At 45.9% G+C, this 23,360-nt stretch overlaps 1 protein-coding gene across 5 annotated transcripts in view; it reads left to right on the top strand.

The window, feature by feature from the left end:
• Positions 1-23,360, top strand: part of SPIRE1 (spire type actin nucleation factor 1) — a 305,419-nt gene that overhangs the window by 224,306 nt on the left and 57,753 nt on the right. For all 5 annotated transcript variants that reach the window (XM_030212367.1, XM_030212391.1, XM_030212383.1 and 2 more), the window contains exon 9: positions 15,757-15,926. In XM_030212367.1, the coding sequence (XP_030068227.1) occupies positions 15,757-15,926 (170 nt within the window). The remainder of the gene's footprint in view (positions 1-15,756; positions 15,927-23,360) is intronic.

The raw sequence follows: 23,360 nt of genomic DNA, 5'->3' as shown, positions 1-23,360 counted from the left end.
AAGAGCTCTAGCCTTTTTAACCTTTCCTCATATGAGAGTTCTTAATTGTTTTGGTCTCCCCTTTCTGTACCATTTCCAGCTTGACTATATCGTTTTTGAGATGCGGCAACCAGATTTGCACATAATATTCAAGGCTTAGTCTTACCATGGAGCGATACAGAGGCATTATGATATTCTTTGTTTCATTCTCTATTCCTTTCCTAATAATTCCTAACATTCTGTTTGCGTTTTGGCCAGCGGTGCAAAGTGAACAGACGTAGAGGAGTAGCTTAATGGTTATTGCACTAGCCTGAGAACCAGGAGAATTGGGTTCAATTCCCACTGTAGCTCCTTATGATTCTGGACAAGTCACCTAACCCTCCGTTGCCCCAAGTACATATCTTAGATTGTGAGCCCACTACAGACAGAGAAAGTACCTGCAAATAATAAAAATGTAAACCACTTTCTTCCACAGAAAGACAGCATATCAAAACCTTTTACCTGAAGATTTCAATGTATTGTCCATGATGACACCTAAATCCTTTTCCTCAGTGGTGTCTCCTAATGTGGAACCTGGCATCATGTAGCTGTAATTTAGGGGCAGCAGGACTTATTTTTACCTTATGCAACTTTTTTTTAATGCTACCATTGGATATGCCAGCAAATGCATACACACTGCTGCACATCCGGATAGTATTTTACAAAAGGCTCTGTATTTGGCAGAGTGTCATTGCGCAATCAAGACTTTTTAATTACTTTTTGAATATTTCTATACTTGTTCTGTTAGCTGAAAGCTGGGATATCAGTATTTTATAGACAACAGAATATGAAGATTTTTATAAGGCACTGTAAATAGATTTACTAAACTGCACTACCATATTACCTTATGCTAATACCATTAATGTGCATTAGGTTCCATTTTATGCAGTGGGACATATATACTAATAATATGTGTTAGAGCTTGATACACTAAAGTACACTGTCAGGCTTATATTTCAAAGAGAAGGGCGCCCATCTTCCGACACAAATCGGGAGATGGGCGTCCTGCTCTCAGGGTCGCCCAAATTGGCATAATCAAAAGCCGATTTTGGGCACCCTCAGCTGCTTTCCTTCACGTGAATGGTCAAAGTTCACGGGGGGGGGGGGGGGGGGTGTCGGCAGGGGCTGGGCGTCCTCGGTCGATAATGGAAAAAAGAAGGGCGTCCCTGACAAGCATTTGAGCGACTTTACTTGGTCCATTTTTTCTTGCGACCAAGCCTCAAAAAGTTGCCCGAACTGACCAGATGACCACCGGAGGGAATCTGGGATGACCTCCCCTTACTCCCCCAGTGGTCACCAACCCCCTCCCACCCTAAAAAAAAAACTTTAAAAAAGTTTTTTGCCAGCCTCAAATGTCATACCCAGCTCCATGACAGCAGTATACAGGTCCCTGGAGCAGTTTTAGTGGGTGCAGTGCACTTCAGGCAGGCGGACCCAGGCCCACCCCCCCTACCTGTTACACTTGTGATGGTAAATGTGAGCCCTTCAAAACCCACCAGAAACCCACAGTACCCACATGTAGGTGCCCCCTTCACTCTTTAGGGCTATGGTAGTGATGTACAGTTGTGGGGAGTGGATTTTTTTTTTTTTGGGGGGGGGGGGGGGGTTGGAGGGCTGAGCACACAAGGGAGCTATGCACCTGGGAGCAATTTGTGAAGTCCACTGCAGTGCCCCCTAGAGTGCCCGGTTGGTGTCCTGGCATGTCAGGGGGACCAGTGCATTGTGAATGCTGGCTCCTTCCACGACCAAATGGCTTTCTGAGATGGGTTTCCTCAGTTTCCATTATCATCGAAAACCAGGGATGACCATCTCTAAGGACGACCATCTCTAAGGTCGACCTATATGTTGAGATTTGGGCGTCCCCGACCGTATTTTCGAAACGAAAGATGATCGCCCATCTTGTTTCGATAATACGGGTTCCCCCGCCCCTTCATGGGGCCATCCTGTGAGGACGCCCTCATGAAGTTCCCCATTCGATTATGCCCCTCTGTATGTATCTATACAGGCATAGAATCTGTGTAAAAGTTATTTGCAAAAGTTTGTACATTTCTTACTTAACAGATTATGGTGCTCATTTGCTATATGCTTGAAAAATGAGCCTCCACACCTTATTTTCTGAGATCAATAATTTTATTTCTCCATGAGAGAGTGTTCAGAATTTAAATTAAAAAAAACCCCAACAACAACAAAGCCAAGCAGAAAAAAAATGACTACCAGCAAATGAATACAATAATACAAAGGTATTGTCAGAAGATTCACTACTTTAAAGCACAGATAATTTCCATGAAGTTATAATAAATTTGTCACCTTTTTATTAAGAGGTGGATCTTCTTCTAGCATTGCTTTATATTATTGCGAAATTTACTTTGTCATCTTGGCCAGTGGAAAAGTATGCTGTCTTCTTGCAATATGAATGTTTGCAAGCCAACAGGGAACTCTCTTCCTATGGAACCAGCAGCCAAACCAACCACTGAAGTGGAATACTGACTCAAGTGTGCAAGTCAGTAAACCTCTCTCATACACATACTCAGCTGGGAACTACACTTGGGTTTTCTTCTTCTTTTCTTGGACTTACCACTACAATTGAGGGGGACAGCAGTTCCTCAGTAAGCCACAGGACATTATACGGTATTGAGTATCTCTAATGAGGAGGTTTCATGACTTCTGTTCAAGTTTCCAAATGTCTGATTTGTCCTCAAATTCTGCGGTCTCTTGAGCAAGCTATATGCGCTAAAAGGGCGCTGTTTACTAAGGTGCATTAGTGTTTTTAACGCGCCTACAATTAGCACGTGCGCTAACCATATAGGAGCCTATAGGGATATTGGAGGCGCATACATGGTTAACGCATATTAAAAACACTAACACGCCTATAACGCAGCTTAGTAAACAGGGCCCTTAGTGATTTAATTATCAGGAAAAGGCATAAATTAATCTTACTGAAATTACCAATTACATTTAAAATTCATTAAGCTGATGGCTGATCTCATTGCCCTGACTGCTGGAAGACTCTCAGTTTCTTCATCCATTTGCTAAATGTCCCTTTTCAAGTCATGTGAAAGTGTTTTGGTATTTGCTTTTCTTTCACTGGTCCTTGTGGTTTTTTTTCCCATCCTCTATTTTTCAAGGAGTTACTTAGGGGCTGTTTTACTGAAGCTTAGTGTGCTATGCACATTAGCACATACTAAATGCTGCACATCCTCTTTTATACCTATGCACTTAGCGCACGCACGCTGGGCTTTAGTAAAAGGGCCCCTAAGATATTTAAACTACTTTTACACAAGCAACTATACAGAAAGACAGCAGCATGAATTCAAGCTGGATCCAAATATAATGAAAGTGGATATGTATGTTTCTGTTTTGTTGCTTTTACTTAAAATGAGCATACTCACCTAGCATAATCGCAAAATTTACTAGATTGTACACCAACAGGGAGAATTTCAATGTTAAAACATAGCAAAGAAAGGCTCCTCTCATTCTAAAGAGTACAAAGGGTCCTTAATGGAATAATAAACCCCCAGCACTCTATTGACCCTCTTTTCCCTGAAGTCTGCGATTGCCAAAGTGGTTGAGATGCTCAAATAGTTCCATTGCTGCCCTGAAACTCTGCTGGTGGTCACCCAACAGCTGCTGATTGACAGCTCAGTTAATCTACGAGGGCTTCTTTGTTCTCATAACCAAACATACCATTTGCTGACTAACAGACAGTTCATTTTGCTAATGCCCATGTGTGGTACAGTATACAAGCTTCTCTGCACAGCTACCCAAGCAATCTGGTGTCTGAAGCCTGATGAGTGTGTTTTGTTATTTTAGCATTTTATCCTTCTCTCCCCGTCCCCACCCCCACCATGCCATTCACAATAGAAGTGGTTGGTAAATTACATTTTGTCCTTGTGAAACTGCTGTGATGTTTACAATTGTTGACTCTCAGTGAGTTTATTCACAGAAAAAAATGCTTGCAATCTGTGAACTTTTCCAGGAATTCATATAAAGCAATCGGTTTGTCATTGGTAGCTTTCATAAATCTGAGCAAACTTTTGCATATTCTCAGGCTTATTTTCGAAAGAGAAGGACACCCATCTTTCGACACAAATCACGAGATAGGAGTCCTTCTCACAGGGTTGCCCAAATCGACATAATCGAAAGCCAATTTTGGGTGTGCTCAATTGCTTTCCGTCGCGGGGATGACCAAAGTTAATGGGGGCGTGTCGGAGGCGTAGCGAAGGCAGGACTGGGGCGTGCCTAACACATGGGTGTCTTTGACCGATAATGGAGAAAAGAATGGCGTCCCTGACGAACACTTGGACAACTTTACCTGGTCCTTTTTTTCTTACGACCAAGCCACAAAAATGTGCCCTAAATGACCAGATGACCACCGGAGGGAATCGGGGATGACCTCCCCTTACTCCTCTAGTGGTCACTAACCCCCTTCCACCCTCAAAAAAATTTTTTTTTTAAATATTTTTTCCAGCCTCTATGTCAGCCTCAAATATCATACCCAGCTCCATGACAGCAGTTTTAGTGGGTGCAGTGCACTTCAGGCAGGCGGACCCATGCCCATCCCCCATACCTGTTACACTTCTGGTGGTAAATGTGAACCCTTCAAAACCCACCACAAACCCACTAAACCCACATGTAGGTGCCCCCCTTCACTCCTTAGGGCTGTGGTAGTGGTGTACAGTTGTGGGGAATGGGTTTTGGGGGGGCTCAGCTCCCAAGGTAAGGGAGCTATGCACCAGGGAGCAATTTCTGAAGTCCACTGCTGTGCCCCCTAGGGTGCCCGGTTGGTGTCTTGGCATGTGAGGGGGACCAATGCACTACGAATGCTGGCTCCTCTCACGACAAAATGGCTTGGATTTGGTCATTTCTGAGATGGGTATCCTTGGCTTCCATTATCGCCGAAAATCGGGGATGACCATCTTAAGGTCGATCTAAATTTCGCGATTTGGGCACCCCCAACCGTATTATCAAAACGAAAGATGGACGCCCATCTTGTTTCAATAATATAGGTTTCCCCACCCCTTCGCCGGGACGTCCTGTGAGGACGTCCTCAGGAAAACTTGGGCGCCCCTTTCGATTATGCCCCTCTCTGTGTAAGATGATGTAGTTTGTAAGTGAAGTAACAGATAATCTCATATTTTTTCTGCTGTCATTGAAATCGGTCAAAACTGAAGCCCATAGACAACTTTTTCAGAAAGACTGAGGTTGCTGAACACAGCCAAAATGAGCCCTCCCTGGACATGATGAAGGGAGGAATATACACAATATTGAACGTGCTCAAATATCTACTGCACTCAGTTGCACTGAGTCTACAGCAGAAGACAAGGCTCCTTGAAGAGGATTTCAAAACCCATTACAGCTTTTAAATAATTTATTTTCCTCACCTTGAAATCATGGGGGGGATTTCAGTTAAAAAAAGAAAAGAAATATCTAGCATTTTGCCTCTGCCCCAAAAATTCAAGGAAGGCAAAGATATTTCTCTCTCTCTCTCTCTATCTGTAGATGTATACTTTAACATTAATGAAAGCTTCGGTGGGCCCTGGTTCTTCATGTTGGCCTTGAAACAGAACAAGACATAAATTCGGTAGAGCCACTTGGTTATCTGACCTGTTTGTCAATTCTCTTTTCCTTTTACCGTGACCATTTGTTTACATGCAAAGTGCCCATAGAATTTAGAGCAGCCTCATCTGTTTAACCAGCATCTAAGTCCCACCACTCACTTCTGTGTGGACCTCTGTGAGAACTGCATTCTTGTTTTATGGTGGAGTCACCAGAAGATGCTGTGAACAAGTCCCGGGCTTTTTGATTCCTTTTTTTTTTTTCACAGCATGCTGGGATTTGTAGTCCTGGTTATCCTGTTGCGGAAGTGGGGTGAAGACATATGAAATGATTCTTAGTGGGAATTTGGGAGTGCTTTAACTAAGCTGCACTAAGAATAGGCCTAAGTGCACCCTTACATAGGTCTTTACTGTACGCTAAGGCCATTTTTACAAAATTTGATTTTGGGGGGGGGAAAAAACCTTTTTCTATTATTTTCTTTAATGGCTGTATGCTAATGGTAGCATTAGTACTGAACCATTTTATAAAATTACCATATGAGCACTCACTGCTACTTATTTAGGTGGTGGTAAGGACTTCCATGTTAACTGTATGCTAACCAGTTAGTGCATGGGTAATGTAGATGCGCTAACTGGTTAGTGCAGGAACGCCCACTCTCCATCCCTGTCATGCCCCCTCAAAAATTTTTTTTTAATAATTACCACGCACTTAGGGGCTCTTTTACTAAGGTGTAGTAGGCCTAACGCAGGATGCGCTGAGGCGTCCCATGGTAGTTTCCCGCTCAGCGTGCTCTATTACCACAATGGAAAATATTTTTTATTTTCCAATGTGGGAGGCATGCTCATGGGCGGAGAGTAGTCATGCCTGTGCTAATCGGGTAGCATGGGCACATTACAGCATGCTACCCAATTCGCACTGGGGTAGCGCGGGAGTCCTTACTGCCTTCTAAATAGGTGATGGTAAGGGCTTCTGCAGTAGTGGCCATTCACTAATGGGGAAATTAGTGCTTGGCCATTGCAAAAAATATGGCAAGGCAGACATTTTACCGCCATGCCAATAAGTGGTCACAGTATGTGGGAAAACCCACATGCTGACACCAGTGCCGGCCATTTTTTAGCACAGCTTGATAAAAGGACCCCTTAGCACATGCAAATGGCAAAACTAATATGGAATGCTTTAACAAGACCTGCATTATGCCATTTTTGCTGTGTTAGGTGTACATTAGCGCCTAACACAGCTTAGTAAAAGGGCCCCTTAAAATAATTATGGCAGATATTCATACATTTGGTCACTGTCCTGTAACATCCGATGTGTTCCCATAAAATCTAGTCCTTCCAAGTACTCATAGGAGCTAGATTCTGATTCTCCGAGGACAAGCAGGCTGCTTGTTCTCACTGATGGGTGACGTCCACGGCAGCCCCTCCAATCGGAAACTTCACTAGCAAAGTCCTTTGCTAGCCCTCGCGCGCCCGCGCGCACCGCGCATGCGCGGCCGTCTTCCCGCCCGAAACCGGCTCGAGCCGGCCAGTCTTCTTTTGTCCGCACTCGGTACGGTCGCGTTTTCGCCGTGTCGAGCCCCGGAAAGTCGACCTCGCGCGTCCAATTTGTTTTGAACGTGTTTTTTTCCTTCGGGAAAGCTTTGTCCTAGTCGGGAAGTGCTCCGGAAACCCCTCGCCGGGTTTCGTGTAAATCCTCCCCGTACTTCTAGCTTTTTTGCCCCGGTAAGTTTTCTTTCGTCGTCGGGGTAGGCCTCTTTTCGGCCTTGGTCGAGATTTTTTTCTCCCTCTAAATTTTGGTGCTCCAAATTTCGCCATTTCGGCTTTTGATTTCGCCGGCGTGATTTTTCCGCCCATGACATCGAAGCCTTCCAGCGGCTTCAAGAAGTGCACCCAGTGCGCCCGGGTTATCTCGCTCACTGATCGACACTCGTCGTGTCTTCAGTGTCTGGGGGCCGAGCACCGCCCTCAGAACTGTAGTCTGTGTTCCCTGCTTCAAAGGCGGACTCAGGTAGCGAGACTAGCCCAGTGGAACGTGTTGTTCTCGGGCTCTTCGTCGGCATCGGCACCGGGATCTTCGAGTGCATCGACGTCGTCAGCGTCCAGACCATCTTCCTCGGCCGCCCCTGCATCGAGTGCATCGAGGCATCGGGCCTCTGCATCGGCGCCGAGACATCGGATAGCTGCATCGACGTCGGTGGTACCAGGACCTCGTCTGCTGATGTCGTCGGACGGTGGTGCATCGGGTGGAGTGCAGGTGAGGGCTGTCCATTCCCCTGCTGGTGGCGGTGAGCCCTCGGGTGGGTCTCCTCCTACCCTGAGGGCTCCTGCGGTACAGCCCCCCCGAGATCGACCTTCTTCAGTCTCGGCCCCGAGGAAGCGACGGATGGATTCGACGTCCTCCTCGTCGGTGCCGGGGAGCTCCGGTGACATGCTTCGGAAGAAATCGAAGAAGCATCGACACCGGTCTCCTCCCCGTGTCGGCACCGAGAGCTCTGGGTCGCCGAGGGATTCGGCACCCAGCAGGCATCGGCACCGAGAGGACCGCTCACCCTCTGTTCAGGAGGTGTCGATGCGCTCCGCTCTGGACAGCCCGGAACAGCCTCCACGCCCGGAACAGGTTCTGACGTCGACGCCTGCATCGACCTCTCAGCCTTTCTCCGCAGCCACTCTAAACGAGAGCCTCCGGGCCGTTCTCCCAGAGATTCTGGGAGAGCTGTTGCGCCCTACCCCTCCGGTACCGGCGGTGCTTGCGCCTCCGGTACCGTCGAGCGTGGCGCCGGCTGGCCCATCGCCCAGGTTGAGGTCCCCGACGTCGGTACCGCGTGCGGTGCCGACCGCGGCCACCTCCCAGGAAGGCTCCCCGACTACGTCGGCGGAGGGAGCTTCGCCGATGCGGGCCAGGGAGTCTACCTCTCGACGCCCCCATCGTGGACGTGGCTCCACAGAGTCGAGCAGGGCGAGGTTGCAGACACAGGTCCGTGAACTTGTGTCTGACACCGAGGGTGAGGCCTCGTGGGAGGAAGAGGAAGATCCCAGATATTTCTCTGACGAGGAGTCTGAGGGTCTTCCGTCTGATCCCACTCCCTCTCCTGAGAGACAGCTTTCTCCTCCCGAGAGTCTGTCTTTTGCCTCCTTTGTCCGGGAGATGTCTACGGCCATCCCCTTCCCGGTGGTTGTGGAGGACGAGCCCAGGGCTGAAATGTTTGAGCTCCTGGACTATCCTTCTCCACCTAAGGAAGCGTCCACTGTTCCCTTGCACCATGTCCTGAAAAAGACATTGCTTGCGAACTGGACCAAGCCATTAAGTAATCCCCACATCCCCAAGAAGATCGAGTCCCAGTACCGGATCCATGGGGACCCAGAGCTGATGCGCACGCAGTTGCCTCATGATTCTGGAGTTGTGGATCTGGCCCTAAAGAAGGCTAAGAGTTCTAGGGAACATGCTTCGGCGCCCCCGGGCAAAGACGCTAGAACCTTAGACTCCTTTGGGAGGAAGGCCTACCATTCCTCTATGCTCGTGTCCAAGATCCAGTCTTACCAGCTCTACACGAGCATCCACATGCGGAACAATGTGCGGCAGTTGGCGGGCTTGGTTGATGCTCTTCCCCCCGAGCAAGCCAAGCCTTTTCAGGAGGTGGTCAGGCAGCTGAAGGCGTGCAGAAAATTCCTGGCCAGAGGAGTTTATGACACTTTTGATGTTGCGTCCAGGGCCGCTGCTCAAGGTGTGGTGATGCGCAGGCTCTCATGGCTGCGTGCCGCCGACATGGAGAATAGACTCCAGCAGCGGATTGCGGACTCGCCTTGCCGTGCGGACAACATTTTTGGCGAAAAAGTCGAACAGGTGGTAGAGTCTCTCCACCAGCGGGACACCGCATTCGACAAGTTCGCCCGCCGGCAGCCTTCAGCTTCTACCTCTACAGGTAGACGATTTTTCGGGGGAAGGAAGACTGTTCCCTATACTTCTGGCAAGCGTAGGTACAATCCTCCTTCCCGACAGCCTGTGGCCCAGGCTAAGCCCCAGCGCGCTCGCTCTCGTCAGCAGCGTGCGCCTCAGCAAGGCCCCGCGGCTCCCCAGCAAAAGCAAGGGACGAGCTTTTGACTGGCTCCAGCAGAGCATAGCCGACATCCAAGTGTCCGTGCCGGGCGACCTGCCAGTCGGGGGGAGGTTGAAAGCTTTTCACCAAAGGTGGCCTCTCATAACCTCCGACCAGTGGGTTCTGCAAATAGTCCGGCAGGGATACACCCTCAATTTGGCCTTAAAACCTCCAAATTGTCCACCGGGAGCTCAGTCTTACAGCTTCCAGCACAAGAAGGTACTTGCAGAGGAACTCTCCGCCCTTCTCAGCGCCAATGCGGTCGAGCCCGTGCCATCCGGGCAAGAAGGGCTGGGATTCTATTCCAGGTACTTCCTTGTGGAAAAGAAAACAGGGGGGATGCGTCCCATCCTAGACATAAGGGCCCTGAACAAATATCTCGTAAAAGAAAAGTTCAGGATGCTTTCCCTGGGCACCCTTCTCCCCATGATTCAGCAAAACGATTGGCTATGCTCTCTGGACTTGAAGGATGCTTACACACACATCCCGATACTGCCAGCTCACAGACAGTATCTGCGATTTCAGCTGGGCACACGCCACTTCCAGTACTGTGTGCTACCCTTTGGGCTCGCCTCTGCGCCCAGGGTGTTCACAAAGTGCCTAGCTGTGGTAGCAGCGGCGCTTCGCAGGCTGGGGGTGCACGTGTTCCCATATCTCGACGATTGGCTGGTGAAGAACACATCCGAGGCAGGAGCCCTGCAGTCCATGCAGATGACTATTCGCCTCCTGGAGCTACTGGGGTTTGTGATAAATTACCCAAAGTCCCATCTTCTCCCAGTGCAGAAACTCGAATTCATCGGAGCCCTGCTGGATTCTCGGACGGCTCGCGCCTATCTCCCAGAGGCGAGAGCCAACAACTTGTTGTCCCTCGTCTCGCGGGTGCGAGCGTCCCAGCAGATCACAGCTCGGCAGATGTTGAGATTGCTGGGCCACATGGCCTCCACAGTTCATGTGACTCCCATGGCCCGCCTTCACATGAGATCTGCTCAATGGACCCTAGCCTCCCAGTGGTATCAGGCCGCTGGGGGTCTAGAGGACGTGATCCACCTGTCCACGAGTTTTCTCGAATCCCTGTATTGGTGGACGATTTGCTCCAATTTGACTCTGGGACGTCCCTTCCAAATTCCTCAGCCACAAAAAGTGCTGACCACGGATGCGTCTCTCCTGGGATGGGGAGCTCATGTCGATGGGCTTCACACCCAAGGAAGGTGGTCCCTCCAAGAAAGCGATCTACAGATCAATCTTCTGGAGTTGCGAGCGATCTGGAACGCTCTGAAGGCTTTCAGAGATCGGCTGTCCCACCAAATTATCCAAATTCAGACAGACAACCAGGTTGCCATGTACTATGTCAACAAGCAGGGGGGCACCGGATCTCGCCCCCTGTGTCAGGAAGCCGTCAGCATGTGGCTCTGGGCTCGCCGTCAAGGCATGGTGCTCCAAGCCACATATCTGGCAGGCGTAAACAACAGTCTGGCCGACAGGTTGAGCAGGATTATGCAACCTCACGAGTGGTCGCTCAATTCCCGTGTAGTGCGACAGATCTTCCAGGCGTGGGGCACCCCCCTGGTGGATCTCTTCGCATCTCAAGTGAACCACAAGGTCCCTCAGTTCTGTTCCAGGCTTCAGGCCCACGGCAGACTGGCGTCGGATGCCTTCCTCCTGGATTGGGGGGAGGGCCTCCTGTATGCTTATCCTCCCATCCCTCTGGTGGGGAAGACTTTGTTGAAACTCAAGCAAGACCGAGGCACCATGATTCTGATTGCTCCTTTTTGGCCGCGTCAGATCTGGTTCCCCCTTCTTCTGGAGTTATCCTCCGAAGAACCGTGGAGATTGGAGTGTTTTCCGACCCTCATCACGCAGGACGAAGGGGCTCTTCTGCATCCCAACCTCCAGTCCCTGGCTCTCACGGCCTGGATGTTGAGGGCGTAGACTTTGCCTCTTGGGGTCTGCCAGAGGGTGTCTCCCGCATCTTGCTTGCTTCCAGGAAAGACTCCACCAAGAGAAGTTACTTCTTTCATTGGAGGAGGTTTGCCGTCTGGTGTGACAGCAAGGCCCTAGATCCTCGCTCTTGTCCTACACAGACCCTGCTTGAATACCTTCTGCACTTGTCTGAGTCTGGTCTGAAGACCAACTCCGTAAGAGTTCACCTTAGTGCAATCAGTGCATACCATTACCAAGTGGAAGGTAAGCCGATCTCAGGACAGCCTTTAGTTGTTCGCTTTATGAGAGGTTTGCTTTTGTCAAAGCCCCCTGTCAAGCCTCCTACAGTGTCATGGGATCTCAATGTCGTTCTCACCCAGCTGATGAAACCTCCTTTTGAGCCACTGGATTCATGCCATCCGAAGTACTTGACCTGGAAGGTCATTTTCTTGGTGGCAGTTACTTCGGCTCGTAGAGTCAGTGAGCTTCAGGCCCTGGTAGCCCAGGCCCCTTACACTAAATTTCATCACAACAGAGTAGTCCTCCGCACTCACCCTAAGTTCCTGCCAAAGGTTGTGTCGGAGTTCCATCTGAACCAGTCAATTGTCTTGCCAACATTCTTTCCCCGTCCTCATTCCTGCCCTGCTGAACGTCAGCTGCACACATTGGACTGCAAGAGAGCATTGGCCTTCTACCTGGAGCGGACACAGCCCCACAGACAGTCCGCCCAATTGTTTGTTTCTTTTGATCCCAATAGGAGGGGAGTGGCTGTAGGGAAACGCACCATATCCAATTGGCTAGCAGATTGCATTTCCTTCACTTACGCCCAGGCGGGGCTGGCTCTTGAGGGTCATGTCACGGCTCATAATGTTAGAGCCATGGCTGCGTCGGTAGCCCACTTGAAGTCAGCCTCCATTGAAGAAATTTGCAAAGCTGCGACGTGGGCTTCTGTCCACACATTCACATCCCATTACTGCCTGCAGCAGGATACCCGACGCGACAGTCGGTTCGGGCAGTCAGTTCTTCAGAACCTGTTTGGGCTTTAGGATCCAACTCCACCCCCCGAGGGCCCTGTTTGTTCTGTTCCAGGCTACACTCCCAGTTAGTTGGTAAATTTTTTAGGTCAATCTCTGTTATGTCCTCGTCGTTGCGAGGCCCAATTGACCATGGTTGTTGTTTTGAGTGAGCCTGGGGGCTAGGGATACCCCATCAGTGAGAACAAGCAGCCTGCTTGTCCTCGGAGAAAGCGAATGCTACATACCTGTAGAAGGTATTCTCCGAGGACAGCAGGCTGATTGTTCTCACCAACCCGCCCGCCTCCCCTTTGGAGTTGTGTCTTCCCTTGAAGTGTATTGTCTTGCTACATACTGGACTGGCCGGCTCGAGCCGGTTTCGGGCGGGAAGACGGCCGCGCATGCGCGGTGCGCGCGGGCGCGCGAGGGCTAGCAAAGGACTTTGCTAGTGAAGTTTCCGATTGGAGGGGCTGCCGTGGACGTCACCCATCAGTGAGAACAATCAGCCTGCTGTCCTCGGAGAATACCTTCTACAGGTATGTAGCATTCGCTTTATCTGCTTGCGTGGGAGACTCTTCACTTTCTCCACATCTAATAAATTGGTCGGTGACTTTATGCAGCTGTTCACAGAATCCCATTCATGCTAGAGCATTAAAATTGCATAGTTTTGTTTCATCCTCCCAGTTCTTTTCAGCTGTGTGTGCTCTGGCCCATAATTAAATAGTCTAACAATATATGCAGTACACATTTGCTGTAAGGATTGTTCATTTTCCTCACTGATTTCCTTAGCTTTGAGCTACATCCCTTAAAGGGGAACCTCTGTGACTTCTGACTGCACTTGTGGTTCACAGACAACAACAGCAACAGTATTTCATGTGGCAGTAATATTAAAGAGTTACATGATTTTGTTTTGTAAATTTCATGCTTGGTTCTGCCTACTTTTTGAATTATAAACATGTCACAGAAGTGTAGAGCAGCACAGTAAATTAAATGCATGTGTCACTGTAATTATAGGATAGTAACTGCACCAACTCAAATTTTCTACTGAGTAGTGATGTAACCCCCCCCCCCCCCCCCCCACCAAAAAAAAAAATATACTAGAGTTACATTTTCTGATTGTACGCAGTTCAAGGTCATGTTAAGTCTCCTTTAAAGCTTATCTCCTTCTTTAGTGTCTAACTTGAAAGGTTTCTCTGGATTTGAGTTTTCAGAGATATTGTTCTGTTTATATGAGAAGCATGATTTGAAAACTGGGGTCCAAGTGAGCAGAGCATAGATTAGAGCACAGCTGTACATACAAATAATTGCATGCATATCATGAAGCAGTTGTGGCCGGCTCTGCTCTTTGAAGGCTTTCATTCTAATCGGAGCTCACTGGTTATCCAGTGTTATTCAAAGTACTAAACCAAAGTACTTAAGTAAAAGTAAAAATAAGTGTTTATGTTAATACTTAAAAGTATAAAGTACAGTGAAGAACACATTAAAAATTTACTAAAGTAAAAAAGTTATTGCCTAATATAATACTTTTTGAATAAAAAGTAAAAGTACCACAACTACAATGAATGTGCAAGTATTGTTAATGTTTTTACCCAACAACTTTATTGTTCTACAATTCAATCCACTTTGCTTTTAGTAAAACTCAATTTTTGAAAATTACTGTCACTTATGCAAGTGACCTTGTGAGTCATTAATCCAGCACAGCTAAAAAGGTTCAGCAACTACACTAGCAGAAAGTGGATTGTTCAGTCTGATTAAAACGTTCCTTCAAATCAGGCCAGTTTACAATATTTCTGAAGTCTTCTGACTGGGTTTGCAGGTTATGATCAAGGGAATCTCTGAAACACTTGACTTCCATATAGCAAAGAGTACTTTTTCATCATTATTGTCATTATCATCTGCATTAGAAGTAATGCTGTCTTAGTCATCATTTGCATCTTCATTTTTATCTTCATTATCATTGTCATGCTGTCCAGTTACAAAGAAGACTTTTCACAAAGTTGGAATCATTGTCTATTGTTGTTCTACCAATTTTTCATCTAATAGCAAACTTTGTTGGAATATCTTTGAGAATTGATGCAAGAACGTCAAATGTGTGAGAACCCTTCAGTCTTAAGGCCAGACAAGCAGGCTTCCTCCCTAAAGACTGTTATCAATCCAGTGGACAGTTACCCAATGTAAAGTTTTCCATGGAATGACCAGCAGTCTGTTGTTGTAGAGACATAGGTCTGTTCACCAAGAATTGCTACCAGCTTCAGCTTCATCTCCACTTTAAAGTGACCCAGCTCATCAGGCTGGAGACCAGTAACCAGTTCAACAAACACAGGCAATTCCATTGTTCTTTCTTATAGGTTATATTCACTGAACAGCAAAATTTAAGATGAGATGATCCACTGGTTGCATCCTGTTCCCAGTTTTGCTGTTTCATTTGGTTTGCTGAGGAATCATCATTTACATCTCCCTTCTGCTTTTACTTTTAACTGCAAGCATCAGATGTAACTGAGTAAAAGTAGTAAAAATTGGTGAACTTATTACTTCAGTAAAAGTAACAAATGTTATCCTGTACTTCTTTATAAGTAAAGGTAACAAAACTTTTACTTAAGTACAGTAACTAAAATAACACTAGTTATCTAGTTATCTAGTGTGTGTTTCCTCAGAACAGACCCATCATCTGCAGATCAGGGGCGTAGCTAGGTGGGGCCACCCCCCCACCCCCCCGCTGACCCTCCCCCGCCAATTTTGACCTGCCGCTGCAAGGTACCTTTGCCCCGCCAGCCTTAGTCTTCTTCAGCACCGGTCTCCGGCATGTTCGCTGATCTGTGCTGTGAATCCTGACATCCAGCATGTCCTGCACATCGGCAGTAGAGGGGGGGGGGGGTCTAAAGTGGCGGGTAGGGTCAGCGACTGGGGGAGGCGGGCTAAAATGTGCCCCCCCACCTTGGGCTCTGGACCCCCCCTCCCACCAAGATCTGGCTACACCCCTGCTGCAGATACATCATTGCAAGGATATTTGCAGTGTGTATCCTACGTAACAGGCCTGTCTGACCCTTAGGACCCTGGAGTTTGACTATGAGAGTTGTAGGGTATCAGAAACTGGTTGCTTGTGTATCTTGTCAGTGTTTGTCATTTGCAGTTTAATGCTGTTTTCTCCTTTGCCAGATGTATCAACACCAGAATCCCCACAAAAACTAGCAGAAACCTCGGTAGCTAATGTTGCTTTGCCATCACAAGCTAAAGTGAGTGGCATCAGCATCACCCAAGTGACAGTCCAGCGGAAAAGACTTCTCAAGGCACCAACCCTGGCTGAACTGGAGAGCTCAGACTCCGAGGTAAGAAAGCAGCAGCTAGTCTAGTCATTCCACCCTTTAAACTGCCTTGTCCTGTTCTTTAAATGCTACTTTTCACTCAGTTTATGTTTCTGTGCAACAGAAGCTGGAACTCCCGTTCCCATAGAAGTGCATTAGGCCATTTTTAGGAGGTCTTATTTCTCTGGAACCCAGTCCAATTTGACCCATTTTAGAACTAATTGTGGGGCCCTTTTATTAAGCCGCGGTAGGCTGTGCGCGTGTGTATTGTGGGCCAAAATGAGACTACCGGCAGGCCAGTGCGCCCGCCTGGTTGTAATTTCAGATTTGGTGCACACCTATAACGCCTGGATGAATTATTTATTTCCTCCTACACACGCTGGTGTCGGTGGCATTTGGCACGTGCCAACCAGTCACCATGCGTGTAGCGTGTGAGCCTTTACCACTAGATCAATGGGTGGCGTTAAGGGCTCAGGCCGGTTTTGGGCGCATGCTGGTTTCATTTCTACCGCAGGCCCTTTTCCTGTCCAATTGAAAAAAAAACCCATTTATTGTAAATATGGTAAAAACTGGCCCAGCGCTTGCCCGATACACACACCTACACTATCGCAGGTCACTTTTTACCACAGCTTAGTAAAAGGACCCCTGTCTCTCTTTACCTTTTTTTCCTACATGCCAAGGTTCATCCTGTTCTGTTAATGTACAGTGGGGGAAATAAGTATTTGATCCCTTGCTGATTTTGTAAGTTTGCCCACTGACAAAGACATGAGCAGCCCATAATTGAAGGGTAGGTTATTGGTAACAGTGAGAGATAGCACATCACAAATTAAATCCGGAAAATCACATTGTGGAAAGTATATGAATTTATTTGCATTCTGCAGAGGGAAATAAGTATTTAATCCCTCTGGCAAACAAGACCTAATACTTGGTGGCAAAACCCTTGTTGGCAAGCACAGCGGTCAGACGTCTTCTGTAGTTGATGATGAGGTTTGCACACATGTCAGGAGGAATTTTGGTCCACTCCTCTTTGCAGATCATCTCTAAATCATTAAGAGTTCTGGGCTGTCGCTTGGCAACTCGCAGCTTCAGCTCCCTCCATAAGTTTTCAATGGGATTAAGGTCTGGTGACTGGCTAAGCCACTCCATGACCCTAATGTGCTTCTTCCTGAGCCACTCCTTTGTTGCCTTGGCTGTATGTTTTGGGTCATTGTCGTGCTGGAAGACCCAGCCACGACCCATTTTTAAGGCCCTGGCGGAGGGAAGGAGGTTGTCACTCAGAATTGTACGGTACCTGGCCCCATCCATTCTCCCATTGATGCGGTGAAGTAGTCCTGTGCCCTTAGCAGAGAAACACCCCCAAAACATAACATTTCCACCTCCATGCTTGACAGTGGGGACGGTGTTCTTTGGGTCATAGGCAGCATTTCTCTTCCTCCAAACACGGCGAGTTGAGTTCATGCCAAAGAGCTCAATTTTTGTCTCATCTGACCACAGCACCTTCTCCCAATCACTCTCGGCATCATCCAGGTGTTCACTGCAAACTTCAGACGGGCCGTCACATGTGCCTTCCGGAGCAGGGGGACCTTGCGGGCACTGCAGGATTGCAATCCGTTATGTCGTAATGTGTTACCAATGGTTTTCGTGGTGACAGTGGTCCCAGCTGCCTTGAGATCATTGACAAGTTCCCCCCTTGTAGTTGTAGGCTGATTTCTAACCTTCCTCATGATCAAGGATATCCCACGAGGTGAGATTTTGCGTGGAGCCCCAGATCTTTGTCGATTGACAGTCATTTTGTACTTCTTCCATTTTCTTACTATGGCACCAACAGTTGTCTCCTTCTCGCCCAGCGTCTTACTGATGGTTTTGTAGCCCATTCCAGCCTTGTGCAGGTGTATGATCTTGTCCCTGACATCCTTAGACAGCTCCTTGCTCTTGGCCATTTGTAGAGGTTAGAGTCTGACTGATTCACTGAGTCTGTGGACAGGTGTCTTTCATACAGGTGACCATTGCCGACAGCTGTCTGTCATGCAGGTAACGAGTTGATTTGGAGCATCTACCTGGTCTGTAGGGGCCAGATCTCTTACTGGTTGGTGGGGGATCAAATACTTATTTCCCTCTGCAGAATGCAAATAAATTCATATACTTTCCACAATGTGATTTTCCGGATTTAATTTGTGATGTGCTATCTCTCACTGTTACCAATAACCTACCCTTCAATTATGGGCTGCTCATGTCTTTGTCAGTGGGCAAACTTACAAAATCAGCAAGGGATCAAATACTTATTTCCCCCACTGTATATATGCTACAGAAGCTGAAACCCCTTTTCCCGTAGATATGCATTGAGGCATTTGTTTGGGGGTTTTGTGTGTGGGTGGGTGCTTATTTCTCTAGAACTCTCAGTCCAATTTGGCCCATTTTCAAACTCATTGTGTCTTTTTACTGTTTTTTTCCCTCTCATGTCAAGTTTAATCTTATCTGTTAAATGTTTGGAGAATTATTTTGCCCCCTAACAAGACAGATGGACAGATGCAGACATTGGGATGGAAAGAATAAAAATAACCATATAAATGTAGAGAGTACACACACACATTTACATCCTGATTTTAGGAAACCTGGTTATACACATCCAAACTAACAACTCTTGAGTATATTTTATATTTACTTAATTTGGATTCCCATGGATACTCCATCAATTCCTGTTGAGATCGGGCATTGGTATGCAATTCTAGAATTAGTTTTAGATAACATATTTCCAAAGCTATTGGTGAAGCTTAAATCTTTTAGTAGGAAATCGTGGTTATCGTTCAAGCTCAGATTACCCAGGAAACTAATGCATAGAGCAGAAAGGTAATGTAGGAGGCACCCTTCCACTGAAACTTTACATTCCTACAGGGCCACCTTGTTGAAATATAGAAGGCTAATTAACGTGGTTATGTTTCAAAACATATTTGTTCTGAGAAGGACTATTCCCAATAGTTGTTCCACATTGTAAATAGTCTTGCTCCAGACAGACCTTTAGGAACATCTTTGGTAGCAATTTTGCCCCAGCAATTTGCAGGACATTTACTGGATAAAGTTCTACACAGACTGTCGGACCCTTTTGAATAGCATTTTGATCCTTTATCTGTTTTAGATGCAGTCAACAATGATGCTGTTGAGAGGGTGCCAGTAAGCTGCTTGTCTCGCATTACCCTGCTTATCCCTTTTTCTTTAGGAAAATTGCTGCCTTTGGTGCATCAAACCACATCACTGGTGGATTCCATGCCCCAAAGCTATCATTGGACTATTGGGATGGCTTGTCTCCAGTTTTCCTGGGTATACTTAACTAAAGCCTTTCAGAGGGCATTTTTCCTGAAACTTGGAAGCGTTTGGCCATACGCCTGCTTTTAAAGAAACCAAATCTGTTGGCTTCTGACCCTGCAAATTACAGAACTGTATTGAACTTTCCTTTTATTTCCAAATTATTGGAGAAGTCAGTAGCCCATCTTGTTGTTCAGTTTTGGAAAGTGTCTAATGCTTTTCATTCTTATCAATCAGGATTCTTTAATGGTTACAGCACAGAGACACTACTGGCTAAAATGCTAAATGAGATTGTGAAAAGTAGGGACAATCATATGTTATCATTATTTAATTAGATTTTACAGCTTCATATGATGTCATTGACCATTCACTTCTACTAACTAGACTTTAGGAGACCAGAATCTTGGGATTAGTTATGAATTGGTTTCGATCATTTTCTCTGAACAAATCTTTCAGGGGACCTTCAATGATCAAGTCTTATCGGTTTACCTTTTGTCATTCGGAGTTTCACAAGGCTTGGTCTTTGCTCCATTATTATTTAATATCTTTTTTTCTCCCCTTGCACTACTAATTCATGCTCATTTTTATGCAGATGACATACAGCTGATCATAGCCATGACTTTTGGGATAGTTCATTTCATCAATCCTTGAATCAGAAGTTGGAACAGTTAAAACACAGATTGTTCCTGAATCCAGCCAATTGTGAAGCGTTATGAATTTCAGGGTATACTTCTCCCTCTTAAGTTCCACAGATCCAGAATTATTCAATAACAATAAAGGATACAATTACATTGTTGGGAGTCATCTGAGATACCAGACTGACTTTTACCCAGTATGTATCTAAGATTGTAAAGAACTTGTTTTACGATCTTTACCGTTTTAGACCTAAAAGCAGCCATGATTCTACTACATGCACTAGTGATTAGTAGAATAGATCATTGTAACTTTTTGCTTTATAGGCTCCCCACAATATCAACTAAAATGTCTACAGTTGATACAAAACACTGTCATCAAGTTGTTATACAGCGCTAAGAATCATGACCACGTAACCCCTTTACTGAAAGAACAACATTGGCAACCTATTTCATCACAGCTCAAATTTAAGATTCTTCTCTCATCGGCCTTTTATTCTGGAAAGCCCTCTTATCTACATTCTCTTCTCCTTCCCTATTACCCTACATGGAACCTTTGATCCTTGCAGGGAAATTATTTGTTAGTGCCGTCCCATAGATGTCTGTGATCTGACTCTTCATATCATACAGCTTTTTAGATGTGTTGCTCCCTCACTCTGGAATTCTCTTCCACACAGAATCAGAGAAGATGTTTCTTATAGGAAATTTAATGCAGCACAGAATAGAATGAACCCCAACATTCTGCGTTATGGTCTTTGGATTAGATTTTTACTACTAGTTTGAGTCTCATGATGCCGATTGTAGGCATTTTATCTTTCCTAGAATTTTTTTTCTGGGCAGATGCTTAGACTAAGATTACTACTTCCATATGTGTTCAGTGCATATTTTATGAGACAACTAGTTTGAATTGTCGTTCTACCCACCTTCCTTCCTGTTGTACTTGTCTTGTCTCTTTTTTCAAGTATTAATAGAGTATTGTTTCTTGTGTGTTCAGGTATTGATATATTTGGGCTCATTTTCGAAAGAGAAGGACGCCCATCTTTCGACATAAATTGGAAGAAGGACGTCCTTCTCCCAGGGTCGTCCAAATCGGTATAATTGAAAGCCGATTTTGGACGTCTCCAACTGCTTTTCATCGCAGGGATGGCCAAAGTTCAAGGGGACGTGTTGGAGGCGTGCCTAACACTTGGACGTCCTTGACCCATAATAGAAAGAAACAAGGACGTCCCTGACGAACACTTGGACGACTTTACCTGGTCTTGTTTTTCTTCTAACCAAGGCACAAAAAGGTGCCCGAAATGGCCAGATGACCACCAGAGAGAATCGGGGATGACCTCCCCTTACTCCCCCAGTGGTCAGTAACCCCCTCCGACCCTCAAAAAATATCTTTCAAAATATTGATTGCCAGCCTCTATGCCAGCCTCAGATGTCATACTCAGGTCCATGACAGCAGTATGCAGGTCCCTGGAGCAGTTTTAGTGGGTGCAGTTCACTTTAAGCAGGCGGACCCAGGCCCATACTCCCCCCCTACCTTTTACGTTTGTGGAGGAAACAGCGAGCCCTCCAAAACCCACCAGAAACCCACTGTACCCACATCTAGGTGCCCCCCTTCACCCGTAAGGGCTATGGTAGTAGTGTACAGTTGTGGGTAGTGGGTTTTGGGGGGCTTCTAAGGGTGGACAAGTTTCTCGATCATAGGACTTCGCCAGTTGTTTATATAATATCACCAAGCACTTCCGGTGCTAATCAAAATTTTTATCGTGATAACCCTAAATCTCCAAAAAAGTGATTAAACTATGAGCTTTTAAAATCTGTCCTCTCACATCTCCAATCAACCTCATCCACACTACTCACTACACAATACTAGCTACACTCAATTTACAAAATATATATTTTGTTATTCACTCCCGTTTGCATCATTTGCTATGTATTTACAGCAAAGGAATGTATATATGTGTGTATACTACACCGGCCCCAAGCTCAATCGTAGGTAATAATAAAGGGCTGCCTAAAGATGATCCTCAAGCCTTATTTGTTGTAAGGATACAAAAACTCATTAACTATGAAATTTTTTTGAATTCGTGTCTAATGTACACATGCTATATATAATTAGCTTGTCACCAGTAAACTTAGAACATCAGGGTACCTGTTTGCAGGCAGCCATCTGATCTCCTGATATACACTGATATATAATCTCCCGATATACACTCCCACTCTATGATACTGGCTCTCTAATTGTAATAGCCGCTTTGAATGAGCAATACTTTACTATATGAGACTTAAACACTACTCGATAAGCATTTGCTTAACTTTATCATGCTTTATCATGCTATTTGGATACACAGTATTTTTAAGCTCTTTTCCAGGGGGTGGCTGTGGTTGTCTATTATTAGGTATTGTGAGTTGGTTGGGCACTGTGGGTTAGTTACAATCAGAAACTTGGTCTTCTCTTTATTTAGTTTTAGTTTAAATATGGACACCCAAGTTTCCATTGTCTCTAGCCAAAATTATATTTCATTTTCTATTCCCTGGACATCCTCTGTCAGTGGTATCATTATATCATCTGCATAAATGTATGATTTTAGACCGTTTGCTTCTAGATTCTTTCCAAATTCTGCCATTTAGAATATTGAAGAGGTTTGGTGATAATGATGACCCCTGTGGCACTCTGCTTTTTGGGGCCCATGCGGAGGAAATGTCTATTGACATTTTAATCTGGTAGGATCTGGTGGTTTTGAGAAATTCTTTGAACCATTTCCACACTGTTTTGCCGATTCCTATGGCGTCCATCAGATATAGTATGAGTAAAAAATTGATTTACTTCTGCTCATTCTACACCACTCAGGATTTTGTAGACCTCAATCATATCTCCCCTCAACGATCTCTTTTCCAAGTTGAAGAGCCCTAACCTCTTTAGCCTTTCCTCATATGAAAGATGTTCCATCCCCTTTATCATTTTGGTTGCTCTTCTTTGAACCTTTCCTAATTCCACTATATGTTTTTTGAGATACTGTGACCAGAATTGAACACAATACTTAAGGTGTGGTCACACCATGGAGTGATAAAGAGGCATTATAGTATTTTCGGTCTTATTCACCATCCCTTTCCTAATAATTCCTAGCATCCTGTTTGCTTTTTTGGCTGCCACCACACAATGAACAGAAGATTTCAGCGTATTATCTACAACAATTCCTAGATCTTTTTCTTGAATGCTGACCCCCAAGGTGGACCCTAGCATCAGGTAACTATGATTCGGATTATTCTTTCCAATGTGCATTACCTTGCATTTGTCCACATTTAATTTCATCTTCCATTTCAATGCCCAGTCTTCCATTTTCCTAAGATCCTCCTGCAATATTTCACAGTTCGCTCATGTTTTAACAACCTTAAATAGTTTGTGTCATCTGCAAATGTAATCACCTCACTTGTCCGATTTCCATATCATTTATAAATTTGTTAAATAGCACCAGCCCCAGTATTGATCTCTGCAGCATCCCACTGTTCATCCTTCTCCATTGAGAGAAAT

This window comes from Microcaecilia unicolor, chromosome 1 (genome assembly GCF_901765095.1).
Source record: "Microcaecilia unicolor chromosome 1, aMicUni1.1, whole genome shotgun sequence".
Classification (NCBI taxonomy): Eukaryota; Metazoa; Chordata; class Amphibia; order Gymnophiona; family Siphonopidae; genus Microcaecilia; species Microcaecilia unicolor.
The sequence above is the reverse complement of the archived record's forward strand: the minus strand, read 5'-3'. Positions and strand labels throughout refer to the sequence as shown.